Source organism: Heterocephalus glaber, unplaced genomic scaffold, assembly GCF_053883595.1.
Source record: "Heterocephalus glaber isolate CG9 unplaced genomic scaffold, H.glaber_assembly_v1.0 deba00000281, whole genome shotgun sequence".
NCBI lineage: Eukaryota > Metazoa > Chordata > Mammalia > Rodentia > Bathyergidae > Heterocephalus > Heterocephalus glaber.
Window position 1 is genome coordinate 25,028,203 of NW_028258139.1, and position 27,514 is coordinate 25,055,716.

Below are 27,514 nucleotides of genomic sequence, written 5' to 3' on the forward strand. Positions count from 1 at the left end.
CCTGAACTTGCAGTCTAGAACAGGCCTCCCAAGCTCCCCCCTCTTCCTCAGGTGTCAGACAAAGCCTGACAGCTTTGGGGTGGAGGCTTCCTTGGCCCGTCACCCCCAGCCATATCCTAGGAGTGGTCCAGACCTTGTGCTGGGCACTCCAGGGAGACCAGAACTGTCCAGATTCTGTAACACCTGAGGTCTCAGAACTGCTGTCCTCCTTTGAAAAACTCATTCCTTCCCTGACTTCGTCCTTGAGGCTTTTATCTCATATCTGTGGCATGTCTGCACAGTGTGCCAGGAGTCTGAGATGGCACAGGGCTGAGCCCAGCAAACCTAGCCCATGCCCGCTCGGAACTTGGCTCTAGTCAGTCAAGGAACAGACAAGAAATTGTAAGCAAGGGACTCTTAAGTAAGCTGCTCTGCCACTTGAGGGGCTGGTGAGGGATGGAGAAGAAACCTTTCAGATGGTCCAGACCTCAGGGAGGAAATCCCCTGGAGGCAGGGGCTCCTTGCCGTTAGCCTGTTCCAGAAAGGCGGCAAAGGGTGTGCGAAGATGGAGAGAGCTCAGTGGGTCAAGAAGCAGAAAGAATTGCGTTGCAGTGGACAGGAGGACAGGGCCAGACCTAAGCTGGGAGTTTAGACTTCAGTTCAATTCAGCAAGAAGCAGTGATGAGTTTTAAGCAGGGGTGATGAGATCTGATAATCACTCTAAAAGATCATAGCAGAATAAAGAGGAAATGACGTTGGCCTTTGGAATTAAAAAACAAAAAAACTGTCAATAATCTTGTCCTCTGTTTTACTCAGTGTTTGACCTCGGCATGCTACTTAACTTCTCTGAACATGTTTCCTCATTGATCTCGCGAGACAAAGACCCATTTTATAGAGTCAGTTGTGAGCAGTAGCTTTAGGTAACATTAAGCACAGTGCCCTCTGTTGTTTCAATAAACAGTCAGATTCAGGCCGCCCTGCAAGATGAAACTCTGAATAACGGGGTGCATTATCCTACATTTTATAGAGACCGCCTTCCAGAATGAAGCAGGGAAACAAGAACTATGAGACTTAGCAATGGAGAAAGCATGGTATAATAACATATAAAGGGCATTTTGGAGCTTTGAAAATACCTAAGATGCTGTGATTACAGTTTTTCCACCAATACTGCCTAGATTTCAGGTGTAAAGAATTCATTGATTGTTCAAATCAAATGCTCAAGAACACTTTCCAAGTCCGTCTTGTGTCGGGTATTGTGCATACATTTGTGTCTGCTGACTGTTTCCATTCATCCCCTCACTAGCATATGGAACTAGTTTTATCATTGCACCTCACAGGTGAGGAGACCGGATGTCTAACGGGTGAGGGAGTCACACAGGCACACCCTAAGTGTGACCGTGTGCACACTGGGGACTCGGTCCTCTGAGGTCAACTCTTACAAATCCCTGAGCAGCAAAGTGGTAGCATTAACTCTTGGATGTGGAAGTGTACTCACCCTGTGGATGCACAGATGTCCGCCGTTTACCCTGGTGCCTGTGCAGCCAAATGAAGCAAGTCTTAATGTAATAGGTTGGTAGTGGCAGATGGTAACTGTCCATCACATGAATATGGCATGTTTTCATTTGAAAACATTCTGACACTGTATCTGTAGGAAGGTAGTGTTGTAAATACTTCCAACTAGAGCTGTACCTGGTTTTTTCTTTAAATTAATTTTATTGGTACATTTTAGGTATACAATATAATATGACGTTCATCATTGGAAATTTGTACCTTTACATAATCTCTCTTGGTTCTTATTTTTTCCCCATTCCCCTGCCCTCCAACCCCTCCATCCCTCCCTATTTACAAAGATTTTGTTTCCATTTTTTCATTTTCTCATATTAATTCCATTCCCTTCTTTCGTTTCCCCTAGCCCTCCCACTTCCTTCCCCTTTGCTCCTTTTCTTCTTATTTCACATTATTATACCTTTTGATCCTTATTTACACTTTCAGTCTCTCACACCAGAGAAACTATTCAGTATTTACACATGTGTGTCCTATTTATTTCACTTAAGAGTATCGCCTCAGTGTGTATCCATTTAGCTATAAATGTCTCTTAAATTTCTCATTTTTTATGACTGAGTAGTACTCCATTTTATCCAGTCTCCAGTTCATAGGCATTTGGGCTGCTTCCAAGTTTTAGCTATTACAAACTGTGCTGCTATGAACATGGGTGCACATATATCACTGTGGTATGATTCTTTTTATTCTTTTGGGAAGATCCCCAGCAGTGGAATAGCGAGGTCAAATGAGACTTCCAGGCCTAGTTCTTTGAGGTTTCTCCGTACTGATTCCCAGAGCGGTTGCACCAGTCTACACTCCCACCAGCAGTGGAGCAGGGTTCCTCTTTCCCCACAGCCCTGCCAGGATTTGTTATTGGGTTGATTTCTTCATAGCAGCCATTCTTTCTGGGGTGAGGTGGAATCTCAGTGTTGTTGTCATTTGCATCTCTCGAATGACCAGTGATGTTGAACATTTTTTCATGTATTTATTTGCTATTTCTACTTCTTTGTCTGAGAAATGTCTGTTCATTTCAGATTTTTCGGATTGGGTACCTGGTTTGTGACTTGATCCTTCCACTTAACCAGCCGTGTGTGTCTGGATGAGTTACTTACCTGTGCCTGGTAGGGTTACCAGGAGCAGCTTGTGAGACAGTGGGGTCTCATAGAAAGAGCTTGTGTCTATTCAGCTTTGGCATTACAGGAAAGGCCACGGTGTGGAAGGCAAGAATCTGAGTAAAGCAGATGGGAATGAAGTGGAGCCCAGGGTGTCCATGTGCATGAGCCAGTTAGGAAGGTGCTGGGACACCAGCAGTGTCAGCCAGTTTGCCCAGCTGCCCACACTGACAGTGACGAGTGGGCAGGTGTCTCCGGGCTTCTTTCCTCCAGGAAAGTGGCCTACTGACAGGGCACCAGCTCAGATGCCTTCAGGGCAGTCGATAATTGTCTGGGTCAGTGGTGGCAAACCTACGGTCCATGTGCTGCCCTCTCTGTTGGCATAGGAGCCAACTTGCTCCAGCAGCTGAGCATTGTTGTTTTTTCTAAACTAAAAAGAATTGTTTTTTCTAACACAGTAAAGAAGTTGTTTTTTCTAAACTAAAACTTCAGTATTCAGATTTAATTGCAGTGTTGGCACTTTGGAATAAATAAGTGGGTCTGGAGTTACAGTTTGGGCACTTGGTTTCTAAAAGGTTTGCTGTCAACTGGTCTGAGGCACGAAGGAGTTAACACTGTAGTGGAAGAGTACCTAATTTATGCCAGGGAATGCTGAGAGCTGGCTGATTATTTTAATTGGATTTTCCAATGTGTTGAGCAAGTCAGCAGATTTGCATTAGCTTCACTTTGTAAGAAACTTTCTGTCTGCAGAGGGGCAAGAGAGAACCAGCGGGCAGTGGAGAGAGACTGTCAGAACTGGCGCAAGGTGACAAAGCGAGCAGATTGCGTCCTCATTAGTTACTGCAGTCTGCGTGCATGTGGACATCGTGGAGGCCCCATTTGTAGAGCTGTGCTGCTCTGTCCTCCACTGAGAGGCAAGAGGAGGCGGCCCTGCTGACTCATCCGTCACCTTTCTGTGGCTGGCAGCACAGCCACACAGGCAGGCCCAGGGCAGCAGCCTGCAAGCTGGAGCTGGAGCCCGAGCCCAGGCCCTGGTGCGGATCCGCCCCAGCAGTGAGCACAGAAGGGTGCCTGCTGGTGAGAGAGACGGTGCTTTGGGAAGTACCAAGGTCCTTTCTTTTTGTGGTAAAGCTGTTAAAAGGGGGGAAATCGAGCCGTGTATGTGCATATGTAATAGAGGAAAAACTGTTCATGAGTCATCTCCAGCAGCTGGGGCCATGGGGACTGTTTATATAATGCCTGTCAACATTGAAACAGGTGAGGAACAAACCGGGTTTTGAAACAGACTCTCACTCTGTAGCACAACCTGGCCTTGCGCTCACCGTGTAGTCCAGGCTGGCCTCGAACTTGCAGCCATCCGCCTGCCTCACTGCGCCCAGTTGAAATGGTTATTTTTATCAAAGCCAGTATTACAGGTATTTTGCTGAAGCAGGTCCTTTCTGCATAATGAAAAGATAGACCTCATCCTCCCCGTCTGAATCATTCCGAAGTTCTGGTTGGGCTTGATGTGTGTCCAGACAGAGGAAAAATCCCTGTTATAAGGAAAAACAAATTTAAACAGCAATTTATTTGGAAAGCAAATATATGTACCATTACCTAAGCATCATTTCTGAATTCTTTTTTTTTAATGGCACTGGGGATTGAAGCCAGGGCCTTGTGGCAAATGCTCTGTCACCACTAAGCTACGTGCCCAGACCCCTGAAATCACTTTGTTTTTCTTCTTTTAGCTTTTTGAGACAAGGTCTCACTATTAGTGCAGGCTGGTCTTGAACTCACTGTATAGCCCAGGCTCAAACTAGCAGTGATCCCATGCCTTAGCCTCCCGAGTGCTGGAATGACAGGTGTGCACCACCACACCAGGCTGAAATGGCTTTTTAGTGTGTTGTTTGCTCAATAAAATGAAAAAGATTTTTGAAATCATACTCTTCAACTTTTTGCAGACTTGAATCACGTAAAGACTTTGTATTCCATTTTATTGTTACAGGAAAGGAAGTGGTCTGGAAGCTCAATAAATAGGAATGAGCAATAGAATTTTCATAAAATGAGTGGGAAATAATTCCACAGTAGATTTGGAAGGCTTTTTGAAGAAATCATTGGTGCTGGTGAAGATGATAGTGGGAAGTTTGTCCACTTATATTGTTACTGTGTCTTACTAACTGTATTGTATTTGCCTACAGAGATGACTTTTGTGGGGTTCCTGAAAGAACTAGAAAATAAAAACAAAGGAAAATTACAGAATCCTGTAACTATAAAGTAATAAAAGCTAACCTCTATGACAGTATAATACCCTAAAATATTTGAGAGAACATATTTTTCTCTGCACTGAGATTTCCAGAAAAGGAAAGTTTGTTTTGTACCTCAGTGAACATTTCCTAAAGGTTTCCTTCTCTTAAGATTGATCTGCTTCTCTTCAGCCTTTGTCTGTATCTTTATAATGGCACTTTATAATAGTTACTAGTCACTTGTTTAAAATAACCCCCTTTACCAGTTTTTTAAATTAACTTCTTATCCGGAGAAGTTGGAAAGAGTTTGTAAGCATCCAGTTTTTTTCCTGTGTCCTTCATAAGTAAGCACTGGAGGAAATTCTGAATTTCTGATACCTAACTGTCTTGACTTCCTAATTTCTTACTGGCCCCCAAGAATATGTGCATAGATAACCACAAGGAGGTTCGTAATTGTTGGGGTTTTCTGTCAGTGCAGCCTCGCCAGACGGTGACATTAAAGGTTACTGTGTGTGGTCAGAACACTCTTCAGAGGGACTTTTCCTTCAGAACAACTTTCACATTCAGCATTGACTAGATTTGCTAATTCCTTCCTTGTTTTGTAGAACAGCCTTCAGATCCAAGGTAACAGTAACATGTTTTTCTCTTGCTTCATTTCACAAAGGATTTGAGGTACTGATGAAAACCATAGTTTCAGACTAAAAGTTTAAAAGCATTTATAATCATTGTCTTTTAATATTTTGTTTTAAATTTTGACTTTTTTTGAATAAACAGTAAATTACATAGTAACCTTTTTTTAATGCACACAGCCTCCTTTCTCACCCTGTCTCTTTGCCTGGTTTCCATCCCTAGAGGTAACTGGTATCACCAGTTGTATATTTGTTCAGAAATTATTTAAGCATAGACACCCACCTCTTTTACATAAATCCATATGCATTGAAAGTATTGTTTTACACCATGCTTTATCACATAAAAATATACTTGGAGATATTTCTAAAGTAAGGCATAAAGCGCTTTCTCGTTTTGTGGTGGTTGTTTAGGAATTCCATAATTTATTTAGCTAGCACCTATTGACAGGCACTTCAGTTTCCATCAGTAGAAACAGCTCTGTGTAGAAGACTCTCATGCCTCATAGTGCTGTATTTTATTCCTCTACAAGTCCTTGGGCAGCCTCTCTCCCCCAGCCATGTTCTAAGCTCTGGTAAGTTCCCGGAACCAACAGTGGACATGCACACTTGCTCTCAGAGGTCTTGCCTGAGAGCCAGGAAGACAGACAGCAAATGAATGAGGCAGCAACCATATACATACATTATTAGGGATAATAAGTGCCTTGAAGAGAAATAAGGTGAAGATCTTCGTGAATGGAGGACAGATAGATGGATAGTGGGGCTCGAGCCTCCCTTGCCAGCCAGTGGTACCAGCCCCTGAGATGCACCAGATAGGGAGTGCTGCAGGCTGGTCGCCCAGGAGTGAAACTAAAAACTCAAGAGCAAAACCTTACTCCTGCTGTCCATCTGCAGCAGAGTGTGGGTCCTGTTAATCTTTATTACTTCCCTAGTGTGCTCAATGGCAGTATCCCCCCCCCCATTATTACCTACGGTCTTCCTTCTCTCCCCACTAGCCTTTTTTGGCCATTTTCTCCTCTCGTTGCTTCCCTCATCAAATTTTAATTAATACAAGTCTATATAATTTTTTATATCTGGCTATTTGGAGGGTCACAAGCGATTATAAAATCTAAGTGACTTTTTGCCCCCCTTCCCCAAAACCAATGTCTTAGACCCTATAAAATATCTGCTCACCCTGTAGCCCTCTGGCCCGCCAGCCAAAGCTGTTCCTCTGTACGGATGGTGGCAAAATCACATGGACGGAATTGTCTTGGTAGAAGTCTCTTTGGAAAGAGAAAGCTCAGAGGAAAATGAGTGGGTATTTCTGACCGGCGCCCTCTGGTGTTATGCATTGGAAAACCTGCCTTGTATATGACAACAGTTGGAGCTGGGGAGGTAGAATGACTTACAAAGTGCAGGAAGCACAGAGCGATAAAAGCAGGAAAGCATTAGGGAGAAGTCAGAGCCAAGGGGAGGCCTTCCTGTTTCCTGGCCTTCTGTGCCCCCACACTGCCTTATTCATATTTAGCATCCGCTGTGTTATAAAGATAAGCATGCGTTCAGCACTTCCTGGATGTCAGAGTAAATTAACACTGTTCATGTACATGAACTTATTCCATCTTCACAACAGCTACTCCCAGTAGGGTATATTATCCCACTACGGGTGTGGTTACAAGTGTGGTCAGCACTGGTCCTGCTGTGAGTGCTCCTGGAGAGTCATAGCATGTGTGGTAGCAGGGGCTACATACCCACTGCCTGTCCTGGAGCGTAAGGCTGCTGAGGGCAAGAAGTGTCCTGCTCATCACTGGCTGACCAGTCCTAACAGCATTCGGCTTGGAGCACGTTCAGGGAATGATGGACAGCGCGTAGACAGTCTGACAGATGAACACACTTTGGAGTAAGGAGACCCACAATGCAGTGCCATCAACACTGATCTCAGGGTTCTCCTTGAGGATGGACCATATTCTGAGTTCTGCTCAGTCCTTATGTTGCTTGTTCTTTTCACACCTGACCTCCCCACCATGGCCCATTCCTCTGCCACTGTGCTCTCTGTGAACTCCTTCCTTCTCCTTTGTGAACTCTTTATATATGTTAAAGTCTGGGAGCCCCAGGCCATTGCCTCAGAACAATGAGAAGTCTATTCCCTGGTTTTAAAGATCTTGTGTGTATCATGGAGTCTGGCACTGCGGCTGCAGCTGAGAGCAGAGCTGTCAAGGTCCCTGCCTTCGTTGAGCTTCTGTTCCCATGCAGGAGACAAGACAAACAGGGTGATTTAAGATGCTGATATGTGCCGCAAGCCTATTATGTAGTTCTCTCCTTACTCTGACAGCCACATCTGAGGAAAAGTCAAATTAGTATCGACAGTATCGGTAGAAGGGAGGATGACTGTGCTGAAATCATTGACACGCCTCCCATAGTGACGTGTCTCAGGACAGGCTCTGAAGCCACCACAGTTCTGCCCACTCTGGTTTCCCGCCTCGGCCCAGTGTGGGGACAGCCCTGCACCTGCCTGGAGGGTGTGGTGCGAGTCTGGTGAGGAGCAACTTGTCTGTGGAGCCTTACGTGGGCAGTTGATGCTCAGTCAGTAGAAGTCCGGTGTGTGGTTTTGTGTGGTTTCTTTTGAACTGTCATCTCCCATCTTTCCTCTGTTTTGATTTTTCAGCTCCAGAGTCTGAGCCACAACGTAATCTTCACCTTGGATTCCCTGTTAAAAGGAGACCTAAAGGGAGTCAAAGGAGTAAGTGTTCAGAAACTTCCATATTAACTTGAAAGGAGCAGCTTCCTTTTCCTTTTAAGATCATAGTAGTATTTGTGTTTGAAAGGTGCTCTGAGCATTTTTTGCATTAAAAAAATATTCTTGGACAATGATCATTGGAAAAGATATGCTGCCTCGCATAATGGTACTGGCAGAGGAGCAAGATTAGGAACTGCAGGAAGATTGCTGAGAGGTGTCACGGGGGAGAGAGAACCTGCACTGAGACCAGCTCCCCAGTGTGACCACCTGGACAGGCTCTTTGTCAGTGTAGCAGCAAGCAGGCTTCTCCTCAGTGAGTGGTACAGTGTCAGTGTGCGCAGAGCACCTGCCGTAAAGTTGGATATGTCCTATAAAAGAAGTCATTTTTGCTAAGGTATTATTTCAGTATATTCATTTTAAGTGAACTTATGGTATTAAATTTTCTCTTTTCTAAGGATCTCAAGAAGCCATTTGACAAAGCCTGGAAAGATTATGAGACAAAGTTGTAAGTAGTGGTTTGGGGTTTTTTGGGGGGAGTTGTGTGTTTGTTTGTTTTATTGTTATGAGTTTCATAAGAAAAAGTAACTGGGCAAAGGACAGAGCCCTTACTTAATAGCTTCTTAACAAAAAACCATTTAGTATGTCCTTGTAAAGAGAAGAGATTGGGTACTCTAACCTAGTTAAGAGTGATTAATGCTAGTTAATTAATGCTAGTCGATTTTACCATCAATTATTTTGACATTTATGTCTGCTGGTATTAACTGTCAAGTTATAGGCCGTGACTGTTAGAATTTTTCTTTCATCATAGCTAGCATGTAACTGTGGACTGTTTTCATTTCTGTGTAGTATAACATTTGGGAAATAATGAAAGTAATAGCTAATGTCTATGATAGGATACCCTCTGCCTGCCAGGGCCTGCGGTGTGTTTTTACATGAAGAACCCCTGAACAGCACCCTACCAGAGTGCAGCTTTCATCCTCTGTTTGTACATCAGAGACTGAAGCCAAGAGAGGCTAGCGGGCTTTGGAAGGTCACAGAAACAGGAGCTGTCTGTCTGCCTGGCATTCACTACAGGTCTGCCTGCCTTGAGCCTGAGCATGGGAGCCTTGGGGTCAGACCCCAGCAGGCCAGACAGTCTGGGGTAGGGGGATAAGCCCTGTGTCTGGCCTGGCTCTTCCTGCTGTGTCCGTCATGCCATATTCCTTTATTATTACTACTATGACAGATTTGTACCAACAGCAATAGGGTAGGATGGGAAAAAACCTGTGTTTTAAAGCTTTAATCTCATAACTATTACCATAAGAAGATAAAATATTTCTGTCAGCAACTATAGCAGCAGAATGAAATCAATGTCATTCAAATGAAGAAATTCGGGATTGAGCATGTTTTCCCCACTTATGTAATAAGTGTCCTGTTGGGGACTTGCTGTCTTAGGGATGCTTTTGTGTATGGACATTATGAACGCCGCTGAGAACCGAGGTGTCCCCAAGGCTGTGGGCCATGAGTGCTCATGCGGTGCTCAGAAATGGTCAGCTGAGTGAGTCCCTGGCTCGGGCCTTACAGATGAAAGTTTTGCCTTTATTTTTTAATAAATTCCTGTCAACAAATTATTTTTCCTAAAATAGATTTCTTTCTTACTAAGCATTGTGGTGCAGGAAAAAAAGAAAACATTTGTTTGTTTAATATAGTAAGACTCATTTGGTTACAAGTCATGGAAAAAAATGAATTACATACAAAAAAAGTTAATTACCTTTGAAATAACTAAGTGGGCTGGACATTTTCTATGACCTTCTATTTAGAACTCAGGAGACAGTGAAATGAAATAGTTGACTTCATATACTTTAGAATCATTACCAGTTTTATGACTGCGAGCCAAGATAATTTTTTATGTTGATGATCCTTACCTGGTGTGTGTGTGTTTTTGAGACAGAGTCTCTCTGTTCCAGGCTGGCCTTGAACTCATTATGTAGCCAAGACTGGCCTTGAACTCATGGCGATTTCTTCTGCCAAGTGCTGGGATTACAGGCATGTGCCACCATGCCTGATTTCACTTGTAAAATAATATGAAATTTACCTACTTCTCAAGGTTTTTGTGAGATCAAAATAATGTATGAAAGCAGGTGTCAATATGGTTGTCACTCAAATAGTTTCTATTAAGTTTTTTAATTATCAGCCTTTACTTGGCTAAAAATAATGTACATGCATAAAATAGAGCATCAGACACATAGTATTGTATCAGTGAGGCTTTACACTGGCAGTGTTCCCTAGAAAACCCAAGTAACAGTGGTTTCAGCACTGTAGAGGTTTACTGTAGAGCAGATGGACCAGGGGCCCACGTGGCACCCCCACTTGTCACCATTGTCCTCGGAAGCTAAGCCCGGTGAGCTTGCGCCACCCCTAAGGGCACAGGGCCTTTCTCAAATGAGAAGGGAGGGTGGTAAGTAGGCAGCAAGTGTGTTTCTGATGAGTATGCTGTAGCTGCCTGGCCACTGCCCCGGTCCTGCAGGTCCCTTTCTTTCTCCAACTCTTCACTACAGTTTTCACTTCTATAAATGTTTTCTCTTTTCTCTTTCTTCCTCACCTTCCTTCCCAGAACTCCTCATCATATAGTGTTGGACTTCCTGAATTGTTCTTGTATTTTGATACTCTGTTCTGTTCTATTTGTCTGTGCTATATTTCTAAAAGCTCATTGGTTCAACCAAATTTTGGAGAGTTTTTGTTTTATTTTTTAGCTGACAGTTTGTAAAATTTTCTGCTTTGTTGTGACCTATAATTCCTTCTCCTCCTCCCCTGGTTATTTTGCTCATTTTCACTTTCACTTTAGAGACTGTCCTCAGTTATTTTACAGTGCTTGGCTCCTCGTTCATATTGCAGAACAAGTCACCCAAGGCCTGGCTGATAATCTCAAGGGCATCAGCAGAATTGTCCAGAAAGCAGTGAGTCGTCCTTTGGGCCATCAAATGTTGGATGCCAAGGCAGCTCTTGCTAGGAGCTTCCCAGTGTCAGTGTCTAAGTCTGTCTTCAGGACTTTCCTATCCCCAGTCTCCTGCCTAGTGATTGTATGGTGACATCCTGGGAGCTGTGGGCCAGGACAGCATGAGTGCCCCGTAGTGAGGCACAGATTTACTCTTCAGCCCTTCTCTTCCAAATGTTTGTTGATTTTTCTCCTCCTTTTCTGTCATCAGTTGGTCCAAGAGGTTTTACCATTTTTTTTTTTTTTTTTTGCCGTTACTGTCATTTTAGTGGAACTGATAGAGGGGAAAATAAACACGTTTATATGCAGCTGAGTCCCCACAGTAGACCCAAGGCTGTAAGTCATGCCTGCTCCCCATATTTCTTCTCAAGCTTCTGCCGCTTTCCTCTTCTCTTCCCAGGCACAAGCTGGTATTTATTCTCTCTCCTAAAATTCCTGCCATCGCACCACTTTAATTTCCAGCCTGGCATGATCAGAGTTGCTTAGATATAGCATCAGTAAAGGAGAATAGATTCTAGCCAGGTTTGCAGTAGAGTTTTCCACTGGCTAATGCGTTGATTTTCTTTGTGCACACAGACAAGGATGCTGGCTTTCTGAGGTTTTTGGTTGTCTGCACTGCTGCATCCACAGCTTTGAAGGTTAAGTCAGTGAGTCCTTGCGTTCACAATTGGAAAGTAAAGGCAGTTTCTGAAATTAGAACCTGTCTTCAAATTAAATGAATTTTTGGAAAAAGGGCTCTGATCATTGATATGATTACTAGAATATCATCTATCGGAGCCAAGCACTAGCCTCCGGTACCGTAGATTTAATGTGAACCTTCCTGTTTTTTCCTCTGGCTCCCCCTTGACCCTGCCCTCCTCACTAAAGAACATTTCATAGGATCTCAGATTATACATTGGGATTTCTCCCAATCAGTCCAATGACAAATGATTAAGTGTGAAAATAGCCCAAGTTTAGAGACTTTCGGAAATTTCTTTGACTACTTTTTATGCACATCTACAGGAGTCATTATATACTTTGTCTTGAAATAATTCCAATTATATAACCTACTAATAATCAAGACAAGCATCAGGTCTCCAACTTTCTGCTCCCTTTTCACCCTGAAGGGCTTTACCCAAGAAATGATAAGCTGCCAAAGTTTCCTCTTGCCACCCAGAATGTAAGGCAAGTTGTATGGATTCATCATGTGCAGGATCAAAGTTAAAATGTAAACAGTTTTCTACATGAAAATCCAAGCAGTGTGTTTGTTCCCTTGGAACCTAGATTTTTACTAAAGATGATCCTGTCAATTTAAGAACTCTTACCTCTTTACTTCAGTAATGAAGAAATAACCATTGGCTTTCTCTAAAGGAATTGAAACCAGGGCCTTGGGTATGCTAGGCAAGTGCTACAGCAGTGAGCTATGTCCCTTGCCCAAAAGACTTTCTTTTTCAGCAGAAGATACAGTTCTCATATGTTCTCGTACCCAGTGTCCCCCATTGTGACTCACCCCCACCAGGGTGGTGCATTTCATATAGTAGATGAGCCTGCATGGGTAGACCATTCTCACTCAGAGTCCATGGTTTGCATTAAGGTTCGCACCTGATGTTGTACATTGAATGTGTTTCTGAAAAAATAATGACATCTGCTTTACTTACAGTACAAAAATTGAGAAGGAGAAAAGAGAGCATGCAAAACAGCACGGGATGATCCGCACAGAGATAACTGGAGCTGAGATCGCAGAAGAAATGGAGAAGGAAAGGCGCCTCTTTCAGCTCCAAATGTGTGAAGTAAGAAAAGAATTTTCCCTCATTGGATTAGAATTTTACTGGCTATACTCTCCTGCCTATCAGGAGGCTTTATGTTAAAAGGAAGGCTGAATTTGATTATTAGACAAGGGGACTGTTTGCTAAGGATTCTAATCTCCATTTTTCTCCAAGCTTTTGGGAACCACCATTGCACTGTTGTCTCATATTTTGACCCTTGGGCCTATGGGGCCCTTTAAGCCAAAACAGGATTCTTTGGTGAGAACCTTACTGTTGCTTGTGAGTGATTGTGGGGGAAATTTTTGATGAATGATAACCCTGGCAAATGTTGCAAGTTTAGCGCATGATTTGTTTTGATTTTTTTAACAGTGAGTCCATTTTGAATGTAAGTTTAAATGAAAGTCGTTGAGAACATTTTTTGTTCATAAAAAAAAAAAAAATGAAATGCATGTTTCCTAAAATTTAGACCAGTGGTTCTCAAACTAAGTTTTCCCTGAACACTAGAGCTTTTTGACCTAGAGACCTCTTCTAACTCCTGGCGCTTTTACATAGCGGAGATGCTTCTGCAGCTTTCAAAAAATGTTAAAATAGAGAGTTTTCTCAGTTTTAAGCTTCTCTTCTGAATTTTTTTCTTCTCCTTTCTCATAAACTTTTGGCTGCTTGAATGCTTTTATGTAATAAAACAAGTGAGCAAGAAGCAAACAGTATTAGTAGAACATTTTGGTCAATAATGAAAATCAGAACCGGTACTATTTAGCTGAATGAATTAATAATGGCAAAAATTATTTCTCATTCACTTCCTTAATTTGAAAATTTCAATATCTTTTGGCACATTTTTTGAAGAAAATGCTATTCTAGTTGTTTTCCACAAAGAAAAATCGATCTCTCAAGACCATACGACCTATAAGTTTGAGATCCTCTGTGTACAAAAGAGAAATAAGTAGCTGTCCTAGAAAGTTTTGCTGTTTTATTTCTGCTACTCTAATGAACTAACTGTAAAACTTTATAAAATTCTAACGTGCTAATCCACTTGTTCTGTGTGCTCTGTGACTGTGCCACTTCACCATTCCCTAAATTAAGCTCACTTGTCTAAAGGCCACCAAGGCTCACTTACTTGTACAAGTTCATGACTGGTGTTCTGCCGCCTAAACCCAGGACTTAAGTGCCCTTTCTGGAATGATCAACATGAAATTCTGTTTTATTTTCACAGTATCTAATTAAAGTTAATGAAATCAAGACCAAAAAGGGTGTGGACCTGCTGCAGAATCTTATAAAGTATTATCACGCACAGTGCAAGTGAGTAGAATGTTGCGATCATTATTAGCCCAAGGAAGGCTCCTTTGCTTCATTGGTCTTCTCGATGCTATTTCCTTTCTTCATTATGTAGTAATGTGATGACTTTCCATAGCTAAAAGGAATTACAATGTCTTCCATAATCAGTGTTTTATATAGGTCAGTAGCTCAAAATAGGCCAACTGTCTGATTACTTGAAAATGCTGTCTCTCTTGAAATGCTAATCTTGACAGCTTTTGGAGCTCACATAACAGGAGCTTGAGGAGGCTGTCACTAAGGAGGCCTTCCTGGTGACCCTTCCCACTCCCCTTCCTCCCTCACTTGGTATTTCATCTGTCCGATGGTTTATGCATACATTCCCACCTGGAGCTGTTTGGGGCTTTGGTTTTTGTTTTCCTTCATCATTTTACTTAAATGAAAGACTTTGGGCATTGAAGACACTTTGCATTTATACAGGGACTTCTAAGAGAACGTGTGATATTTTGAGAAATAGCCATTGTTCTACACTGGCACCATTTTTATTGACTTACATTGCTGAGCTACCTTTTTATTTTGTTCATGCTTCTATAGTACCACATCTGCTTATTTACAGCCTTTTCATTGGATTAACTTTTATGCCACTTACTACTGAAGTCTTATTAGTTGGTGGAAAGTATAGAGAAAATAGTGCAAGGACCCTTCTAAAGTGGTCCAGATAGCCACTCATATTTATACGTAGAATAATGTAAAGCTCATTTGGGCTACATTACTTTTTAAAAAGTTAAATACTTAATTCTCTTAGATCTCTTTTGCTCCTTTTCAATAATGTATCTAGGAAGATCTTTGTATACAAGTGAAATATTCAGGGAGGTCAGCATTAACATCGTGGTGAAAGTGCAAGGCTTAAGTCAGTTGATAGGTAAGCTCAAATTCTGACTCTGCTTACGGTTAGCCATGTGACCTCTATCAGGTCCTTTGTTGAACCTCAGTTCCCTAACCTGTCGAGTTGAATTAAGGTCCGTAGTACCTACCTGGAGGTTTTTATGAGGACGTGAAAGTAAACCAGGGTAATGCACATAGAGTGTTAAGCCCAGGGTCTGCAACATTACTGTGGTTATAATGATTCCAAATGGCATTAAAAACATTCATGTATTTTACTGTCAGGATATTTGTCTTTAGGAAATCTTTTTGATGACCAAATTATTATTTACAGAAATTTGATTTGTTAAAATTTTTTCCTGTTTCCAAAGTGAATTCTATCTTGTGCAAATCTGCTTCAGAAATAAAAAAGAATATGTTAGAGGGGAAACATTCCCCATGTTTATAGAAGGAAGTTTGCCTACTGAAGACCTGGACTAACATGTGGAGTTATGAAACTTGGAAGTGTATTGTGTTGGTCCCCAAGTTTAGTTCTGGGTGGAATGTTTTTCACCTTTCCTCTACCTCAGTTTTCTTATAAATGTTTTAATGCTCTGAAACTTCTGCCAAAGTGAGTGAATTGCTCAGTCTTCTGGATTATAACACTTTGAGAGCAAATCTGATTTTACCTAATTTTAGAAATTGCTTGCATACTAAAATTTTCTAAGTCTGTAGAGGAGCGTTTTGGCCACACAACCGTTAGTTTTCTAGAATATGAGATGCTTTTTAAACTACGCATAGTTTAGCTGCTGAGCTTTGTTAGTAAATGTGAAAAGAATAACACTAGCTTATGTAGATAATGCATTCTGCCTTTAATCTTTTATTCTTTGCCTTTTCCCTCCCCACAAATATCTGTTCATCTCCTACCAAGGCCAGATACTCTACTAGGTTCTGGGTAGGGATCAAACAAGGCTTCTCCTCTCAGGAGTTAATTGTCTGGCCCAAGAAGTAGGTTGTGGACACCAGCAGTCATAATGGTGTTACACAGGGACTGATACCAGGGGCATCAAGAGAAGGTGAGGCTCCTGGCCAGGGTGCTGAGGCCGAGGGTGCTACATCCTGCAGGAGGTGATACTTGGGGTTGGCCATGGAGGATGGCTGGGCTTTGGCCACCGGATTCTGCCAGAAGTGTCTCCCCTAGGGCAGAGAGAGATCAGAATCTCTCTGCATAGGACAAAACCTCCTTGTGAGCAGAGGTACTAAGAAGCCAAGAGGCAGAACTGGGTTAAAGTGGAACTTGGCTCTAAGCTGGCCCATGGTTGGGTCCAGGAACTCCATGTCAGCGGGATGCCAGGCAGGTTTTGTTGCAAGGAGGATCTTTATTCTTTCTCACTTCGTTCAGTCCCTCAAAACTTGGCAATACAGTGGTACCTCAGCACTTGTCATTAATTGGTTCCACGAGGTACAATGAGTACCAAAACAACAAACACCAAACAATTTGTTTTGTCTTGAAGTGGTAGTGAGTCACCTGGCAGTCAGCACCAGCAAAGTCACATACCAATAACAAGAACCAGGAAACAATTCTCCCATCAAAATGTGTCAAGTACCAAATTCTAGGTGTTTGAAACTAGCCAAGTACCAAGACATGATTGTAGACGTATTGAGGATTTGTAAAGCATTCTGTACTCAGATTTTTGTTTAAAAGATTTCTTGTACTAAGTGTTATTTCCAGGTCCAGGTATTTTCAGTATAAAGTTAGCTGGTTCTTAACAGTGAATTTACCTTGTATAGTACTTTATAATAACAATGCAGTATGGATGCAGTTACTGCAGTGAAAGAATATGGCAAGCAGAAAATGTTTTACTTTCTTATGTATTTCAGCTCACCCACACTAATTAGTCCTCACTTTCAAACATGAACACTGTCGGTAACATGCTGCTCTCAAAACAAATGTATTATCTTCCTGCTAGATTATCATTATGATCTTTAGAGTCAACAGCATTTCCAAACATTATGTTATTATCCCTCCTCTTACATGCAATAATAAGAGCAAATACTGAGAGCTTCTTTTATAGATCAGGGTATATACATGCCAAAGATATTTACATGTATTTTCTCATTTAAAATTCATAGCATTTCAGGAAATTGTAGCTCACAAAGGATCAATAACTTGCCCAAAGTCACATTCATTCATTTAATATTCAATAAATATATGGCAAAATAGGCATAGTAAACACAGGAAGACAAAGAAAAAAGATAAATTGGACTGCAAAATTAAAACCTTGTTTATGAAAGGATACTGACAAGAACGTGAGAAGACAACCCACACAATGGGGAAAACACATTGCAAATCACTGATCTAATAAAGATCGGGTGTAACAAATATATAAAGAACTCAACAACAAAAAGATACACAACTCAGTATTTTGCACAGGCAAAGATTTTAAGTAGCTATTTCTCTAAAAGAGATACAAACAGCCAAAAATCACATGAAGAGATATTCAGCATCATTAGTCATTAGGGAAATGCAAATCAAAGTCACAGTGAGATACCACTTCATACCAGTGAGATGGCTATAAGTAAAATAACAAAAATATAAAATAAATCTTAGGATAAAAAGAAATCTGAACCAGTAAATCTGCTTTGCTGGTAATGTGAAATGGTGCAACTGCTGTCAACAAGTTTGACAGTTCCTCAAAAAGGTAAACATATGGGACATGATCAGAAAATACAGTGTATGTTTAAATTTTGAAAATGTATTACAATAAACGCACATTGTCAGTAGCTCCCCTCAAAGTCCTCCCCTCACTTTGCACACCCATCATCCTCCCAACTTTCTCAGCAGTTCAGGACCCCTTTTACTTTAGCATCTTCAGTGCCACTCACATGGCTCTCATGGCTGCTCTGATGCCCTGCATCGATTCAAAATGTTTACCTTTCATGATCACCTTTACTTTGGGGGAGAGCCAGATGGCACACAGTGCCAGATCCTGTGAATAAAGTGGATCAGGAACACCACAATGTTTTTATAAGTTTGTCTTTCCGTTGGATCACACTTAGCAGCGTTCACTGTTTTTGATTACACTTCATTAAGAGACTCATGAGAAAAGACTTCTAGAACTGCTTCAGAAAGTAGCAAGAACAATGAGATATGTGTGATCAATGTGTTTTCACTTAATATTCACCATATTTTTAATCACCCTTTTTAGGGTTATCATATGACCCAGCACTTCTCATCCTAAATATACCCAGAATAATTGAAAACAGACTTCTCCAAAAATACCTACATGAATATTAATAGAACCATGGTTCTATTAATATTCATGTAGGTATTTTTGGAGAAGTCTGTTACATGAATTTCATCTCAGTAGAAAAAAACCAAAGCAAAAAACAAAGTGCTCTCGTGGACCTTATAGCTAGAAAGTAATGGAAACACGTTGTCTTAGTTACTTTTCTTGCTGCTGAGACAAAATACCCAACACCCAAAGTTAAAAGAGGAAAGGTTTATTTGGTTCAGTTTGTAGGGGTTTCAGTTCATTGTCTGCTGGCTCCAAGGCAGGGTGGTACATGGCAGAGGGCATCACAAAGGAAAAACAGTTTATGATAGGCAGAGGGCAGCAAGCAGCAAAGTAGTGAACCAGCAGTGTCCATTATATTTTATCTAGACCGCCCTGAGGGCAGAGCACCCTTAATCCTACCCAGAACTATGCCAAACCAATCAGACTAATTTAGCAATCACACACTTGATCCCAGAACCACACCTTAATCTCAGCATCACACACTCTAGATCCAGCCACCTCTGAAAAGCCTCACCTATGACCGCATGAGGCTTTGGGGGGACAGCTAGACACAAGCCATAACATGTGTCTTCAACCCAGGCCTCTAACTTTAAGTGCATGTTACTAAACGGTTTGCAAGACATTTTGAGATTGGACCTATACATCCACATTGTAAGAATCTCCAAATGTGGGTCCAATATATTACTCCCTACGGTCCCTTTGATCTAAATTGTTGAGATGTATTTACTGTTAATTAGTACTATGCCTCAAAGTTTCTTGAATGCTGCAGGATGTCTATGGAATGTATCTGGAAGAAGAAGCCACCCCTAGAATGTAGGAAATCAGTGCTTGACTTACAGCCTGAAGCTTGGAAAGCAGGCTTGCAGAAGAGGCTGAAGGTTATTCACTTCATTTCTTGTTTTGTAATTTGTAAAGTAATTGCCATGATACTATAGAATATGATAATTTCTTTTGGAAATAATATTCTGCTCTCGGGGCCTTTTAAGCTTTTGGCCAAAGAGCATTTCTTTGTAAGCCAAACAGAATCTATGATAAGAATTGGGGAGATACTCTTGTATTGCTTGGTTTTCCTTTCCTGTCACTGTTTGGATACAGTGACCCCAGAAATAAATGAAGAACGTATGATCCTTTTCTCAATGTGAAGGCTCTGGTTTGTCCTCGGGAAGATGTGCCCTGCCAGTGGAGGGGTCCCGTGTTCAGTGCTCCCGAGCTTGCCCTTGGCAGCTGTGAGGTGTTTCAGTCTGTCAGTGTAAATGTGAGGTCCCTCTGCCCATCCGTTGGCAATTTACATTTTCTTAGCATCCTCTGTCATTACAAGGTAATGTGTTTTTCAAGCTGCTTAACATGTGAAGCTAGTCTTGCCGTTTCTAAGGTCAGAAAAACAATGAAGCCCTTTTTGTTGGCCTGGAGCCACTAGGTATCAAACTGTTTCTCAGGGCCTGATGTGTTAAGTACCTTTGTTATCTCTGGTGCTCACTAGAACTCTCCATGTGTTTATCTTCTTTTTCTATGTAAGGACTAATGATAATTTTCTATTGCTGAGTTGCATTTAACTTTTACTGTAGGAAAGGACAAGAGAAAAAGAATAGAAGGAAAAAATGGAACCAAGGCTTTTGTAAATAAGGAGGGAGGGAGGGGAGAGGAATGGGCGGAAAAAAGAAGCGAGATATATCATGTTCAGGTACAGATTCCTGATGATGACAGTGATATATAGTATAGTACCAGTAAAATTTTTTCAAAAATAAAGGCTATAGAAAGGACACAAATGAACAGCCAGATGAAGCAGTGCCTAGGATGAGGTACAAAAGGGCTCTGATCATAGAAGTTTCTATCCCCAAGCAATTGAAGTCTGCTGTTTTCCTGGCACTAACACAGTTCTCTGGACCCCTTCATTCAGGAAGTTTTGTGAAAGCTCCGTTACCTGACACAACTGTGATTAAATCATTGCCCATTGGTTATTTAGTCACTCTCCATCTTGTCTCCCCATAATGAGACTTTTAAAAAGAAATATTCCATGAACAGTATGTAATGGTGAGTGCCTGGCACAGAGGAAACAGTCCCATGCTGGCTGGCGTCACTGTGACTGTTGCACCTGTTTTCTGAAGATCTCGTATTTCAGTAACGCACAGAGAAAGTGGCTAAGGGACAGGCGGGCTCCATACGGGTGACAGGTAATCAGAACCTGCATTTGTGCTTCACTTATCAGTTCATAGAACAACTGGTAGTAACTCATCGATGCCCCTTGAGTAAGAAAGTGTCATCCTTTGGATATGAGCATGCTGCTGTTCATCACAGGGCCAGTAAGCCAGCCCAGGTCACAAGCCTCTTAAGGCTTAGAGCTAAAGTGGGATGTACTTTTGACTCGTAGGCCCATGCATTTCCGCTGAGCTACAGCTCCAGGAGGAAGGAAAGTAGAGGGGAACTGAGAACCTGCCGCCCTCAGGGACATGCTGTGGCGGGAAGTGGCAACTCTGTGGTCCAGCCATCCACTGCTGGAACTGTGCCGCTCTTGAAGAAGGAGAACTAGCACAGAGGAAGGAGTCACTGGAGGGCTAGACAGCACGTTGGTGTTTGATCCTTGCGGCATTACTAGTACATTACTGATCACTGTCACGATCTTTTTGTTCTCCTGCTCTTTCATTTCTACTCTTCCTTCTTGTGAAAAACTAGACTTTCTCCAAAGGTCTTGCCTTGGACTTCTCCTCCCAGACTAAACATTGATTGTCTTCTTTTTTTTTTTTTTTGAGAACTTTCTTTATTAGTGCATGAGTGTTCTAATATTGCTATAATGATTACGTTCATTGTGAGGAGTTGTACATGTACATAACACATCTTAATTCTTTTTTAAATCCCCTCCTCTCCATGTCCTCTCTAGGTCCCCTGTCCTTTTGCAAAAGATCTCTCTGTCTCCTATCTTCTACCTCCTATTTTGTTCTTTAATTTATTTAAATTTGGATTTCTTAAATAAGAGAAACCTTGCAATATTTAAGCTTGCGTGTCTGAGTTATTTCACTTAATATTATGGTCTCAGATTGCATCCACTGATTCTTAATTTTGTTTTGCTCAAGGAATGTATAGTCTTTTTTAGAAAAATAACTAGAAAATAAAGGTGAAGAAAAAAATTTAAAAATCTGTAAGCTCCTCATCCAAAAGATTAGTGGAGGGCCAGGGATTTAACTTAGTGGTTCCGCTGCCTGCCCCAGAAGCGCAAGGACCCAAGTTCGATCCCCCGTACTGAAAAAACTACAAAAAACAAAAGATTAGTGGACTTATGTATCTATTTTATTTTTAATAATAGAATCATACTGCAAATGGAACACTTTCTGAATATTCTTCAGATCTGTTAAATTATTTATAGGGCAGCACTGTCCAGGAGACCTTCCTACAGTGATGGAAGCATTTGCATCCTTGCTATCACTCATGGGTTAAAAAGGAACAAATGACTAGAAATAATGTTGCATGGCTAGAGCATAGAGTTTTTAAGGGAAAATGGTAGGAGATAAAACTACACCAGTATTCAGGGCCTGGAACATAAAAAGTTCTTTTATTCTGCACAGAGTAATTTAACTTACTTCCTTATAGGCAGTGATGAAAACCTGAGAGTTAGAAAATTAGGATTTAAATGTGTTTTCCAAGCCACACATAGTGGCACATGCTGTAGTCCCAGCACTCAGGAGGTTGAGGTGGGAGGATCCTAGATTTGAGGCCAATCTGAGCTACATAGTAAGACTTTGTCTCAATAAAATTAAAATTTTAAAGGTGTTTTCTAGGTAAACAGCTGACCAGAAAGTTCTGTTTCTTCCCTCCTTGCCTCTGGAGGACTTTGTCAAATAGTGCTTTTCTTATGTCAGCCTTAAACAGTGTTGACACTTTAAGACTTCAGGAACTCTGAAGGCCCGTTCTGATAGAATCTGATATTGTTGACAATGACAGTATGTACTAAGCTTAAAAGAAAATGTGAATCCCTATTCTAGCATTTCTTGATATTGTCACATTTAAGCCACTAACTGAGCATCTGCCTCATGCTGTGCCCAGTGTGATATGGAGATGACACAGTCCTCAGCATTTGTGAGAAGACAACAGAACAGATTACTCTGTGGAGAAACATAGTTAAAGAAGCTTCCAGGGGGGCAGCATTCTACAGCCTTCTGTTTCTCTAAACTAGTTGCACAGACTGTGTTTCTGGGTGGCGTGGCCCACCTGAGACAAGAAATCTCTTCACCTGATGCACGAGCATGGGTACAGAATCAGACCGGCCCGGATCGCAGTTTGTGTTGGTTAGGGTCCTCTAGAGGGACAAGATCGGTGACAGGATCCATCACACTTGTGATTGTGATTGTGCAAAGGGAGCTGTTAGGTAGACAGACATACAGGATCAGAAGCAGGAGTCGCAGTGGCTCTGCGGGATCAGGTGCAGGGACCCAGAGTGGCTGGCTGCGTGTGCAGAGCCGGGGCCCCCAGTAACAGTCAGAAGTTGGAGGCGTGGAAGCGCAGTGTAGTCGGCAGCGCAAGTCTGCTGGAAGGCTGCAGAGACTGGAGACCAGGGTTCAGAGGCAGTGGGGAAGACCAGCACTCTGAAAAGGAAACACTTCCTCCTCTTTTCTTTTTAATCCAACCAAGTTACAAACTTACTGGTTGGTGCCACCTGCAGGTGGGGTGTGTCTTCTCTCAGTGTGCTGGCCTACCTGGCAGTCATTCACAGGCACATGCCGAGTTTTACTCATCTTCTTGGTGGCTCCTACTCAAGTCGAGGTGACACATCGTAGTTAGTGGTCACGGGATCTCATCTCTGTGTGAGCAAGCAGAGCAAGTTGTGTCCTCACCTGTGCCTCTTCTGGGAACCAGATGAGACTGAAACACTTAATTCATGAAAGTCAGACCATAAATGAACTGATTTGTGTAAAGTGCTTAGTGCAGTGCTCGGCATCCACTAAATGCCTCACAGATAGTAGCTTTTGTTATTGTTCAGGTGAAATACTTCAAGCCTTTTCTGTATGTGATAGGATACAGCTCTCCAGATCCATTGATACCTCATTGCTTTGAAGTCCTGTGTTTCGCGTATGTGTTGGAACCCAGAGATCTCTGGGGAAACTTAAAGAGCTCTTCCCTCCCTCCTACCTGTTCCTCTAGTTCAGACATCTCTCCTGTGGTGTCAAGGTTGACTTCATTTGTGCAGAAGCTGAGATGCGTTTCTCTATTGAATTCAAATACGCCTCTACCAGGAGGAATTCTCCTACATATAGATGGGCATACACAATGGGAAAGTACAGTATGTAATCCTCATGTGAGGACTACAATTGTAATTTATATAGACAGTGACATCTCCTGTCACATGTCAAACAGTAGCCGCAGTTTGTTAGTATAGCTTTATAAAGTACTGAAATTGATTTTACATTGGAGGGAGTGAATGTATTGTGTGAGTGTGTGTGTGTATTTTCAGATTTTGTGGGTAATTACAGTTCCTTTTTTATATTACTGGTAAATGTAGCCTTTGTTTCCCATTGCAGTTTCTTTCAAGATGGCTTGAAAACAGCTGATAAATTGAAGCAGTACATTGAAAAATTGGCTGCTGACTTATATAACGTAAGTTCCCTATGCAATACATACATTCCAGCCTGTCATAAATGTCAGTAAATCTGAAATCTGTATTAGAAGCGGGAAAGATTAAGTGATATGTCAGTTTAAAACCAGGGTAGAGAAGCCTTCGGTTCAGCTCAGAGACATCATCAGTGTTCAGGTATTCCAGTGCATCTTTGGGGGCATGGAAGCATCTGGAAAGAGAGTGTATATCCCTTGGTTCTAGATGATTCTCTGTTCAGGGTTTAGGAGCTTCACATTTCATTGCCCTTTAGTTAGCAATTGCAGAGAGAATGCTTGATCATGGAAGGATAAAAATTAATTAACTGTCTCTGAGTAGGAAGTTTATGAATTTCTTTATCTAGTTTTATATTTTTATTGTTTTTGAGTGTCTAGGTTTTGCTATAATAATGGAAAATCAAAAAGAAAGCTCTGAGAAAAAAACTACATCCGTAGAACTGACAGGCCTGTTGCCTATAAACCATTCAGTGATGAGTAGTGTTGTTGCCTGTAAACCACTCAGTGATGGTTATTAAAAGAATATGTCTTAGCTGGGCATGGTGGCACACGCCTGTAATCCCAGCCTGTGGGAGGCTGTGGCAGGAGGATCACTTTGAGTTTGAAGCCAACCTGAGTTACATAGTGAGTTTAAGACCAAAAAGTATATATATGTATGAGTGCATATCTTCAGGTAAAGTTTTGGAATTACAAATAATACAAATATACAGGTTGAGTGTCCCTGATCCAAACATCTGAAATCCAAAATACCCCAAATTCTGAAACTTTTGAGTGCTGACTGACATGGCACAAGTGGAAAACTCCACACCTGTCCTCCTGTGATAAGTTACAGTCACAATGCAGGTGCACTAAAAATACTGTGTAAAATTTCAGATTAAAAAATGCTCACCCTATATTCTTGTATAATTTTTAAATATCACAAAAATAACAGGAAGAATGGAATGAAGAGTGTTAGGGGTGAGGAATTGATTGAAGTTGCCCAGACTGATCTCAAACTTTGGATCCTGCTGCCCCAGAGTCCCAAGTAGCTGGAATTAAAGGCATGTGCCACATGCCTGGCTTCAATATAATTTCTTAACCTATATGAAATAGTGCTCAGAGATAATTGTCTAGGCTAGATGTAGTATTTAATAAGAAAGCGTGGTGCCTGATTTTAGAATTGACTGGTACTTTCTCAAGATAAGATACCTGTGCCTCTTTTATAAAAAATGAGATCTTATGAATGACTTTAATAAGGAAATCAGCTGTATAATTGTTTGATGATAAATTAAACCCTTCATAAAAGCATAAACAACTTGTAATGGAATTAATTTTTTTCTTTCATAGATAAAACAGACCCAGGATGAAGAAAAGAAACAGCTAACTGCACTCCGAGACTTAATAAAATCCTCCCTTCAGCTTGATCAGAAAGAAGTAGGTGGTTTATATGTTCCCAGCAGGGCTAACAGTGTAAGTGAGCCTCCTTGTGCTATACTTTTTGTGTTTCCTGATCTCCAAAACAGGCACATTGATAGCTTCCTGCCAGAGGGTGGGGTCAAATGAGACCTAAGATACTAGTATGTACACGTGGTAATGCCCAGTGTAGAAACTGAGTTTTAGTTCTGTTGCCATCCTTATAAAAAAGATACCCTTTATTCACAGTTCTGTAACTCTCGATTTTTGATTCCTATGACTGTCTTTAGACCTGTGGTGGCAAAATTACAGCTTGTATGTGGAGCCCGGCTATTTGTTTTCATTGAAAGCTCTAAAAGGTTTGCCATCACCAGCGTTAGACCATCTCTATCTTTCTGGACAGCCAGAAAGGGCATGTCTCATTTTGCCATGAAAATAAGAAAATGTTTTGAGCTTTGCCCCACAGTTAGGAAAATTAATGTGAGATGGTCCTTAGATATTGAAACAATACACAGTACATGGTAGGTGCTGGGTGAATATGGCAAATAATTAATGTAAATGCCATCTGTTCACACGTGGAATTAACACCCACCATGTGCCAGGCCCCATTCTAGATATTAAGCTGTAGTCCCTTACATCAAGGAGCTCATTATCTAGTAGAACACACCAACCATATGGACAGTCAGTCATGTCTGAATTGGTTTTGATGCTATTTGGGATGCAATGGAAAGTGGCCTACAACAAAGGAAACTAAATGAGTCAGGTGGAAAACTACCTGGTATTCAGGCGCTGAAGCAGTTTAGAACAGGGTAGGTGGAGGGGTGAGAAACGGATTCTGAGATAAAAACTCAGACCTCATTGTGAAAGACCCTGGATCTTGTACTAAGGGCCAGGGACTTCATAATAAGGGTAAATTAAACAATAAGCACCATTTGTTACATGGGAGAAAGTACAATGTGCCTGTTTTTGTTATGAAATTATTGTGAATTAAATTTAAGTATAATATTTAAATGTAATATTTAATAATTGTATGAAACATGTTTTTTATATTGTCAGTTCCTTAAGATATCTTACAACAATGGCACTCTCACTTTTTAAAATTCTTAAAATTTCTGAAAGGCATTTATGAGTCTAAAAGATGAAGCAGCCCTCAGCTCCAGACATGGAAAGCCCTGCACCAGCCACACTGGCCTTTACAACAACCCTGAGTGTTTTCTCTGCCGAGTGTTTATAACTCAATTTTCTGCTTCTCCAAGCATAGTTTTATCTTCCCTGGGTTTTGGTCAGGTGAGAGAAGCATGCAGCCCTTTGACGCTGCGTGCTGCCCACCCACCCACCTGTGGAGTAGGCCAAGTGGCCAGAGAGATCTGTGCGTGCAGGCAGCATCTGTACCAGGTGGTCTCACTGTGACTGCACATCTGCTTTGAGGGCTCAGCCTGTGTTTTAGGGCCCCAGTGACAGAGCCCCAGCACACTAAAGACTGAAACATTGAGAAAGTGCTTATCACTGGCCTACAGACCCTAGGAGAAGTGGTCTCTGTGAATGACTTCTCCATGTAAGTGCAATAGAATGATCCAGTTTGAAGGGAAGAAGGGGCAGATTTCTGTCCAGGGGAAAAAATAAGAGAATTTTTACTTACCGGTATGCCCTTGACCACTTCCTGCCTTTATTTTGAGACACAAGATTACCTCCTTCCTTCCTATATATGGGCACTTCCTTGAAAGAGAAAAAAGATCCTTTTTTGTTTTGCATAGACTGATGCATTCTGCTCAGGCTAGCTAAGTTACAGTTTCGGCTAAGCCAAAGGGGTATGGACATCATAAAATGCCCATGATTTGATTTAACTCCACCCCAGATTAATTAATGGGTTTTCATTAGCACCATGCTCAGAGTTTTTCACAAGAAAACTTGATCTCCCCTACATGCCTTTCCCTTTCTCAGGCTATTTATCATCTCTTGTTGTAAAGTATGTTTGGCTGGTAAGGATTTTTAATGTCCTAGGGTATAATCTTCTCAAAAAGTATTGCTGAGGCAAGAACTCTCTGGTGAATATTCTCGTCTCACATTTAACCTAAGACAAAAGTGCCCCAAAATCATTTAACCTACTTACCTCCACCAGGTTCTAATGGAGCTCATTAAAGGAAACTTAAGAATTTTCTCTGTTAATAGGTTTTCTCTGTAAATG

General features: G+C 41.5%; 1 protein-coding gene across 9 annotated transcripts in view; it reads left to right on the forward strand.

The window, feature by feature from the left end:
• The window catches only part of Asap1 (ArfGAP with SH3 domain, ankyrin repeat and PH domain 1), a 322,988-nt gene that overhangs the window by 219,301 nt on the left and 76,173 nt on the right, over positions 1 to 27,514 (forward strand). For 2 of the 9 annotated variants that reach the window (XM_087184109.1, XM_087184129.1), the window contains exons 6-12: positions 8,123 to 8,197; positions 8,650 to 8,699; positions 12,808 to 12,937; positions 13,088 to 13,171; positions 14,124 to 14,209; positions 23,850 to 23,925; positions 25,264 to 25,386. In XM_087184109.1, coding sequence (XP_087040235.1) covers positions 8,123 to 8,197; positions 8,650 to 8,699; positions 12,808 to 12,937; positions 13,088 to 13,171; positions 14,124 to 14,209; positions 23,850 to 23,925; positions 25,264 to 25,386 — 624 coding nt within the window. Of the gene's footprint in view, positions 1 to 8,122; positions 8,198 to 8,649; positions 8,700 to 8,741; positions 9,269 to 12,807; positions 12,938 to 13,087; positions 13,172 to 14,123; positions 14,210 to 23,849; positions 23,926 to 25,263; positions 25,387 to 27,514 lie in introns of those variants that run through there. The other 7 variants (XM_087184120.1, XM_087184139.1, XM_021252012.2 and 4 more) reach the window with 5 other exon arrangements.